This window comes from Corvus kubaryi, unplaced genomic scaffold, assembly GCF_017639235.1.
Source record: "Corvus kubaryi isolate FWS band 111438036 unplaced genomic scaffold, C.kubaryi_AGA036_p1.0 37241, whole genome shotgun sequence".
In the NCBI taxonomy this organism is placed as follows: Eukaryota; Metazoa; Chordata; class Aves; order Passeriformes; family Corvidae; genus Corvus; species Corvus kubaryi.
Genome location: NW_024581071.1, coordinates 671,685 through 681,010, shown reverse-complemented (window position 1 = coordinate 681,010; position 9,326 = coordinate 671,685). Strand labels below are relative to the sequence as shown.

The 9,326-nt window shown below is 42.6% G+C and overlaps 1 protein-coding gene across 2 annotated transcripts in view; it reads left to right on the top strand.

Moving 5' to 3' along the window:
• The window catches only part of ELAVL1 (ELAV like RNA binding protein 1), a 47,415-nt gene that overhangs the window by 22,798 nt on the left and 15,291 nt on the right, over positions 1 to 9,326 (top strand). For both annotated transcript variants that reach the window (XM_042023271.1, XM_042023272.1), the window contains exons 3-5: positions 2,047 to 2,150; positions 2,933 to 3,086; positions 6,198 to 6,423. In XM_042023271.1, the coding sequence (XP_041879205.1) occupies positions 2,047 to 2,150; positions 2,933 to 3,086; positions 6,198 to 6,423 (484 nt within the window). The remainder of the gene's footprint in view (positions 1 to 2,046; positions 2,151 to 2,932; positions 3,087 to 6,197; positions 6,424 to 9,326) is intronic.

Sequence of the window (9,326 nt, the reverse complement as noted above, 5' to 3'; positions counted from 1 at the left end):
TGGACTTCCTGAGGAAGAGCAGACTGTTTTACTACAGGATCACCGCTTCAGAGGACTGCAGCCACCATTCTACCAGACTGCTACCACCACCCTGCCTAACAGGGTGTCAGGTTGTACCTTGACTCTGTCAGTTTGACAGTGTTTTCTTTTACCTTTTTGTTCCCCTTTTTCTTTAATTTCCATTAAATTGTTATTCTGACTTAGTGCCTCCCACTGGTTTGTTTTCAAACTAGTACACAAGCATATTTGATCTAAACGATTTACCATCTTTGACTGATAAAACAAAATGAATGTTATAAAGAAATCACAAAAACCATGCTGTGGGTACATGTAAGAACCATTGATCAGAATTTCGCACGTCACCTGTAGGTCTCCAAAGGATGGCATTAAATCCTGCTTGACTGGCACAGAGCAGTTTGCCATGTGCTGTGTCTGGTATCATGAGAGGCTGATGGGAGCTGCTTTAACACCAGGTCTCTAAGGGAGCCGGATGTTGTTTCTGTGTGAGATCTGCCTTCTCTAAGAGTTTTAGCAGACAGCAGAAATTACCTGTGGGTGTTTATACAAAGGGTCTGTCTGTTAGACAACAGACTCTGACGTTGCCTGGGTTCAGCTGAGTTACTGCTGGATTAGGTTTCACGAGGAAGCAGCCAAAGGCAGAGGCCGTGCCAGGAGCTGGTGCAGTTCTGCAGTCAGTCTGTTGGCATGAAAACACTGAGGGTTATTTGGGGTTTCCTTCCATTCCCTTGTGGATTTTATACTTGCAATCTCGATGTCTCAGCAGACTGGGCATTCTTTTTTTCAGTATCTGGAGTTAATCTGCAGTTCTCTTGCAGCCCTTCTCCTCATTTCCTCTGATGTTTGTGCCAGGATACCATCATTTGACACCTGTGTCTGTATTTGGTGTTCCGAAATGTCTGGAAAGCATAAGGAAACTTCTTGTCAGCTAAGACCATTGCAGAGCCAAACAGTGTGATTAAAAAAGGGCTATTTCACCACAGAATCCTTTATCATAACAGTTAGTTTTGTCTTCCATTGTTAGGCTTGAGGACACTAGAACTTAATAACTTAAAAGTAGTATATTGTTAGAGGAAAATAGCACATTTTCCTATGCATGCTTACGATTTTCTTTAGAAAATCCCACAGATCTGACAGAGACAAGGAGAAGTTGGCTGAAAGAGGTGTGTCTTGGGTTGAATTGCAGTTGGTTTATTGCTCTGAGACAGTCTTGAATGTATTTTAGTTACTTTTAGGCCTACATTGATAAGAGCCTCTAATTGTTGGGAAATTACAACCCAAAATGATCTTAGTATGTAATGTTATAACTGGTAGTAGCAATTGTGGAGATTGGAGATACAAGCAGAACAAGTAAGTATCCAAATAAATATACTTTTCCTTAAATATATTAAGGATTTTTATTATTGATATCAAATTCTTCCTGTAAGAGTTAAGAGTAAACGTAGATAAAGTGATAGTACATGAATTGTCTGCCTTAAAGAGAATTTTTTGCTCTTCACTATGATGCTGTGTTTGGGAAACTTGCTGCTTGTTAGCTGTATTAATGAAGGATTGGAAACTTCTTTTTCCCTCTTGCCCGCAGGGGTGGAGGTTGGAATAGCCAAAAAAATCACGAGGCTCTTCATTTCTTACCTGGCAGTTCATCCATTGACATTTTCTCACTTTCTGTTCTCTATCCACAAGAGTTTGTACTGATGAACTTGGTTAAGTGATTGCCTTTGTCCCACACCCATGAAGTTTGCAAGAGTGATCAGAGTTGGTGTTTTAGTCTTTAATTTCTTGCTGTTGATGTGTGCTCTGTCCAATGCCTGCTGTCTGTGAAGGCAGAGGGATATCCAGAGTGGAAATAAAAGACCTCCAAGTTATTTATGAGGTGTTCCAGCCTTGGGAAACCGCCTTGGCTTACTGAAATATTTGCTGTGTGGACTATGTATCTTGAGTTCACTTCTTGTTTGCATTTCCTTTCATTTTAGTTTGTGATAACATTCTTTTGTTAGGATTAATTTTAAAAAATGTTCTTCCCTTTAGGACACAGCTTAGGCTATGGCTTTGTGAACTACGTAACTGCAAAAGATGCTGAAAGAGCAATAAACACACTGAATGGCCTCAGACTTCAGTCAAAAACTATCAAGGTAGGAGCTCTTCAGTCTTCTCTGAAAACGGCGTTGTAGTAAACTTCATTCTGATGGTAAGGTTTGTGTGCTCCCAGCTGCAGCAAGCAGGAATCTGGGAGGAGAGTAATGAAGTGTTTTGAAGCAGCTTAGCATTTGAAGGTTCCCTTTCTTTATATTCCCACCATTTTTATAGAAGTAGGGGGACCATTCCCAGTTGCTGCCAGGCTTTTTAACTCATGCACATCTTGGATGCTTCATAATGTTTATTGTAAATCTTGTTAATACACACACACTCCTTTCCTTATCCGAAACAACAGCCTGTGCTCTATATGTAGGATTCACCCCTACTTGGGTGATCCTTGCAGCTTTCTCCAGTAGCAGAAATTAGGACAGAAAACTGCATTCTACTTGTGCCATCTTTTTATGAAGCATTAGAAAATCTACTGGCAGGACAAGTTCCTGATGTGAGCTGTGACAGGTCCAGTGTCCGAGTCAGAACTCGGGATTCTTGGCAAAAGTGTTTGCTGGGAGCATTGGTATTGGTCAGCTGCTGTCTCCTTACAGCAATGCTAATATAGTTGGTATCTCTTGGGTAAGCCCAAAATGAATGGACTTACGTAGGGACATGCCCTTTTCCCTGTTGTTTGGTTGATTTTCCCCTACTCTCTCCTGGTTCCATTTTTTTGAACTCCAGTAAAAATGTGTATGTTGGTAGTGGGGGAGTAAATGAAATTGGCTCATGACAATAAATTGATCTTCCCTGTTAATACCCTGAACATGTATTTCTATTTCTTTTAAAGGTGTCCTATGCCCGCCCAAGTTCTGAAGTTATCAAGGATGCTAATTTATATATCAGTGGCTTGCCCCGGTCAATGACACAGAAGGATGTAGAAGATATGTTTTCCCGTTTTGGGCGCATCATCAACTCACGTGTGCTTGTGGATCAAACCACAGGTGAGTTCTGGGGCCCTGGCTGCACAAAACTGGAGTGTACAGCATGTGTTTGGTGTTTTTCTGAGACTAGCAGTACCTAAACTTAAGTAAGTTAGCTTGTGGAAGTCTAATCATGACATCTGGGGTCAACCACTGATAGAATTTTAACAGGATATCCATGTTCGGTGACTTTTTTAAAACACAGAATGACTCATGCTGCCTCTTTGCCAGCTTACAGCCCAAACCTTGGACCATACTAAAATAGGATTATTGTCATTTTTATCAGTTACTGATTTGCCAAATCTACTTTCTTGCTCTGACACTTGCTGTCACTGCAGTGCACTGTGTTTCTGGGCCATGTGTGTAACCTGGAGTGCTGACCTTACCTTGACTTTACATGCATGCAGCTCTTATGCACAGGTCAATTCCAGGCCATAGTTACAGATTTAAAGCAAAACAAAAATGTGTTTTGTCTTTTGTACCAGCCTGGAGCTCACTCACTCAATTTTCTCATATTTTAAACCATTTGAGATGTCTTACAGGCCTCTGTGGTTACTGCTAAGCAAAGGAATTAATTTCATACACTTAGTACTGCCCTGAAAATTCTAAATGTATTTTGCATATTGAAAAAAAAAAAGAGAGGGGAGAAGTTACTTAGTTAGGCACTTGGCTCAGGGGAAACCAAAGTTAAGGTTTTCTTTATGATGGTAATTCTGACTCTGTGTTACAATGTATTTTCGGTTTTAATTTCTTACCCCATTATTTCAGACAGTATAACTGCAGAGTCTGGCTTATCCTGTCACCCAGGTGTTCTGTGGTTTTACCAGTAGCCCATATGTCACGTATTAATCTGGAGAGAGCTTTTACAAATACACTTTTCATTGATTATGCATGTCCTGTATTAGAAGACAATCTAATTCTAGCAATTCCGCATTTAACGTTTATAACTGGGATGTGCATTCATACACATCAGTTCAGAAGCAGCTTTCCTGCTCTGTGAGGAATCTGCTGTGGTTTGGAGTGGGCCACCAGCAGCTCCTGGTGGGCTCAGTCTGAGTGCAGGCTGAGGTCTGCAGGGCTGTGTCCCCATCAGAGCCAGCTCCTGGTGCAGGCACCACTTGCAAGTATTTGGTCAGATGGTGCTGCAAATGTGACTGTGCATCAGAGCAACCTGAGGTGACTTTGTGAGATCTGGGGACTGACATGGCAGACACTCCATGGTTGAGTGAGGAAAATCCCATCCTGCCTTTCCTGGAGAAAATTATTTGTTTTGCTCAGCTCCAGTACCTGCATGGTTCTGTCTCTAGAGCTGGTTATCCAGGGCACAGCTGTAATGAGAAACAAGAAAAAGACTTGTGGAGCACAGCAAACATATTAATGCAAGTGTCCAAATTAGTCATCCCTCTCTGTCAGTGGGGTCTGGAGAGCATCTGGATTTGACAGAGCTGTAAAATGAGGTGACAGAAGTCATACAAATAAAATCTCCCCAAGAATAATACAGTTTTCATGTGTGTGCTGAGGCCTGATGCTGTGTAATTCAGCTCAGAATACAGCCTGCTTCCCATAGCCTTAACAATGCATTGACTGGAGAGTGGCTTCTGTTACACCTCACAGTTCATGCCTGCAGAGCCTGGGCTTGCTGTCCCACCAGGAGTGTAGCTGTGCCTTGGCTTTAAGCCTGCCTTTCATATCTTGGTCTACTCCCACTTAAGACGTGTTTTAATTTGTACTCAGCTGTACCTTCTCACAGAGGTGGTGCTCCAGCTTTTGAAAATTATTCTGTTTAAAAATACACTTTCTGCAATATTTATATTTTAAGTGAATGCTTTGAGAAGCACTAGGATGAGCAGCATGAAAGTGGAGGAGTCACAGTAAGCAGAGCTCTAGGATGGGCCTTGCTGAGTTCTTAGTGGTGCTGCTACTCCGGGCCTTCCCAGGCTGGGACATACCGTTCCCCCTGGCACGGGAGGCTGATCTCAGTGGTACCTGAGCACATAGTGCTGTCAGCTCTACTCTGGTGAGCCCATCTGGTGTTACTTATCAAAATGCAAACACACCTTGCTTGCTGCAGGCCCAGGTTTTGACATGTTGCATTTCCTTCTGTGGAACAGAGAAAATGATCCTCAACTGTTAATCAACAACCTTGTGATTTATGATAAGCTTAACTTCTGTATCTGGCTTTGAAGATGGTCCTGGGTGGATGTGAAGAAAACATGAAAGTATCTGATATGTCCCTTTCTGAAACAGAGCTAGTGAAGACCTACATTTAGTCTGGCCACATTATCTGCTTTGGGATGGCATTTAAACAAAATGTGCCCTATTAGCTTCACTGTGATAAACCGTGTTTTCAGCCTAAGGTCAAGTCACAGATGAGAAGCAAGGGGAGGAGAGGAGAGCTCAAAGGGAATAACTTGTACCTCAGTCAGAAGGATAACAGCATCCAGGGCCTGGGACTAGGGAAAAATATGCAAATGTTTAACACTGTGACATTGGTTCAGTTCAGCTACCAAGAGGTAATTCTTCATTGATTTTAATGAATAAAAATAATGTATGTGCCAGCTGGAAATAACGTATGTGGTGCAGGTGAAATTGTGATCTCCCCATAAAAAAGGTGAAAGTCCTTTATTCTAGTCAGACATTTGTTCCCTCATCTCTGAACCTGAGTTTGTTTGCAGCATGGAAAAATGAAAACATTTGCAAAAATTAAGTTCTGTGTTTGCAGATGCTTTTTAGTGATAAAAGTAATTGAAACTGAGGGGTTTTTAAACATCTGGAATTAATTCTTTTTTTTTACTTAATTTGAAATGTTGAGTTTTTTGTGAATGGAAGTGTCAGTTGATGATGAATACCATGGAATTCTACCATGTATTTTTAAGCGTTTAGTCACTGTGGTTGTTATAGCTGAAATGAGTATGCTAATTTGTCTTTGGTTTCTTAATTTTGTACTTTATGCTTCAGCTGCTGAAGAAATGTAAATGTAGAGAACTTGAAAGCTGTGACCATAGAAATACTGAACTTTTTTTGGGTTTTGTTTTCAAAGTTATTTTGAGTTTATCCTGAACTTCAATTTTTTATTTTTGTTGTTGTTTTTGTTTTTTTGTTTGTTTTTTTTTTTATTGGTTTGGTTACAAGGTTTGTCCAGAGGGGTCGCATTTATCCGGTTTGACAAAAGGTCAGAAGCAGAAGAGGCAATTACAAATTTCAATGGTCACAAACCCCCAGGTTCCTCCGAGCCCATTACAGTGAAGTTTGCAGCCAACCCTAACCAGAACAAAAATGTGGCACTGTTGTCGCAGCTGTGTCATTCACCAGCTAGACGGTTTGGAGGGCCAGTGCATCACCAGGCGCAGAGATTCAGGTAGGTTAGGAAGAATAAATGCATTTAAGGCTGTGCTCCTGTTCCCGTGTCCGTCTGGGGAGCTGCGGCCCCACAGCTGGGCAGTTATACCTTCATTGCAGCATGTGTGAATGAATACATAGTGCACTTTGTGTTCTGCAGTGTTATGTAAATAAACTGTTGCATTAAAATATGATTAAAGTAAAATCTTACTTGTAACATTTATATTGAAGTTAGTATGTAAAGGTACCTGCACTCTGGTGTCTGTTTCCACTACTGGGCTACAGTGAGGGGACAGCAGCAGCAGGTTCCAGGTGGGTGTTGGTAGGTGCCTGTCTCAACAGATCTCCATTCTGTGGTCTGCATGTCTGAACACAGATAGAATTTGGCAACTTAATTAAAGCTCTGAATCGTTGGTTCCAGCAGGGAGGTGTTACAATAAGAGAGGAAAACCTTATTTCTGACGAGGAGGTTTTGTGGGATTCCTGCCTGCATTGCAAACTGTGCAGGGTTCTGCCTTCCTTCGAGGCCTCATGACTTCACTGGTGAGAATATTGAGTAGTTGCAGCATCCTGTCTGCTTCCAGGGCTGTGGAAGACACTGTGCTTTGCCATAGAAAATTGCTTTGGTTGCTTTGAGTATAAATTGCTTGAATTGGAAATGCCTTGGGTTCTCATGGAGGAAGCTGATGGTTGGAGGGTGCTCTGGAAAATGCTCTATATTGACTGTCTTGCAGAGAAGCAATGGGCTTTGAGATGATGTATGTTTCTGAGAGCAGTGGTTCCCTGTTGAGAACTTACTCTTTTTTTGTTTTATTTTTCTCCTGTGAGGGATCCAGTGAGCTCAGTAAAATTGGACTACAGTCTTAGCCAGCTTTTAGCTGTGCTGCTGTTCCAGTGTTGCTGTCACCTGCCCATAGTCCTGTAGCTCAGCATTTCAAGCACAGCTCTGTGTAATGGGTCTCCAGAGAAAATTGGTGGTTTGTAGTCAGCTGTGGTTTTATACTGAGAGTGGTTAAACAGTTTGCCCAGGGAGACAGTGAAGTTTCCATCCTTGGAGATGCTGAAACCTGGCTGGAATTGATACCAAAAGGGTTAATCCAATTTCTACTGTGCCTGTGTAGTTTTAGCAGGAAACAGGGTATCCAGGATCTGCTTTCTCAGCAAGGGTGGTTGGAAGATAAGGGGAAGACATCTGGCTTAGGAATGCAGCCACGGCTAAAACAAGGACTGAACCTGGGAAGCTGGGGAGGGCTTTATGGTAATAAGCAAAACATGCCCGTGGTGACTGTGTATAAGCAACACACTTGTAGAAGATCATGTGCATGCAAGGTGGAGTTATCCCCCGTGCAACCAGGCCTATAATGAATAATGCCCTTCTTAATGCTGTATTGGTGTTAAGGAGTTTTATTTTGACCGGTTTTCAGTGAGTTTTGGTGACAGGATGAGCCTAAGCAACCTGTTCCAGGTGCCCTGCTTCGGGCAGGGGGATTTATTAGAGGATTTCCAGTGGTCTCTGCCAGCCTCAGTTGTCCTCCAGTTCTCTTCAGCTGTAGCCCAGGGAAGTTTAGCTCAGGCAGCTCCTCGTTTCCCCGAAGCAGACACCCAGATCTCCACACCAAACCTTCTGAGCCATGCCAAGGAATGAAATTCTGCATTGTTTGCATTTAGGTGAATTATTAAAAAACTCTACCTATCTGCCCTTTGTCTCAGCCAGGGCTTCAGTGTGTCCTGGTCCTAGTAAAATCTTGAGACTTATGGCTCATTTCTTCATTCTTAACATTCTTAATTTAATTGGACATTTTCATCATTCTTCCCTCTAGAATTTATGCCAGGATCAAAATGCATCAGAATAAGCAGTGTAAATAGTATTCACATTCATAATTAAGAGACCAAATACCTTTAATTCAAACCTATAATGATCACTCAGGAACAATAAAAATGATTAATGTATTTATGTTAATTGTTGCTGGTGAAACTAAATTTTAATAACCAGTTTGTTCATTTTTCTCTTACTGTAGCATTTAGAGCAGCATTAATGTCAAATTTGTGTGCGTTTTGTAGAATCACAGACTGGTTTGGGTTGGAAGGGACCTTAAAGCTCCTCCAGTCCCACCCATGAGGGACACCTTCCACTATCCCAGGCTGCTCCAAGCCCCGGCCAACCTGGCCTGGAACACTTTCAGGGATGGGGCAGCCACACCCCGTGTTCCTCTAGGCTTGGGATGTCATAGTGGGGGGTTAAGATGGGAGAAAATGTTCTGTCTCTGTTCCGTTCCTGCTGCCATGGGAACTGGGTCCCCCTGGGTGTCTGTGCCCAGTGCTTGTTTGTCAGCACACTTTGGCTGGCTGCTGCTCTCAGTGACAGACCTGCTGGTGGGGAAAGGGCTGAAGATTTTGAGGTCCCCCAGCCTGGCAGAGGGTGGAATAGAACAGCTGGGGGTCAGGCCGTGCTTTCAGGAAGATGCTGTGGACGCAAGAGCCACCTCTTGACTTGCAGACACAAACTGTCCATCTCTGCCTCGTCCCAGACTTGAAGAACTCCAACACTTACTACAAAGCATCCTTCCCTGAGTCGCCCATGCAGGCACATCGGTACACGTATGCACAACTCTTACCCCTGGAGTCATGGAATGAGTAAGGTTGGAAAAGACCTCCAGCATCATCAAGTCTGTCCTGCAACCCTTTGTATTTTTCTTCCCACCTTCAGTGTTAGCTTCAAGTTTTTTTAGTGAGTCTGTCTTCCTTGAAGGATCAACTTAGCGGTGGTTAAGATCAGGACCCCGAGTTTGGGTTGAGTCTTGTTTGTTTTGGTAGTGAACAAGAAATGACAAAGGGATAAGCAGCTTCCACAGAGCTTGCAGTCTATATAAATTAAAGTTGTGACCTCCTGCTCCACAGAGGTTGAATACTTAACCTGATATT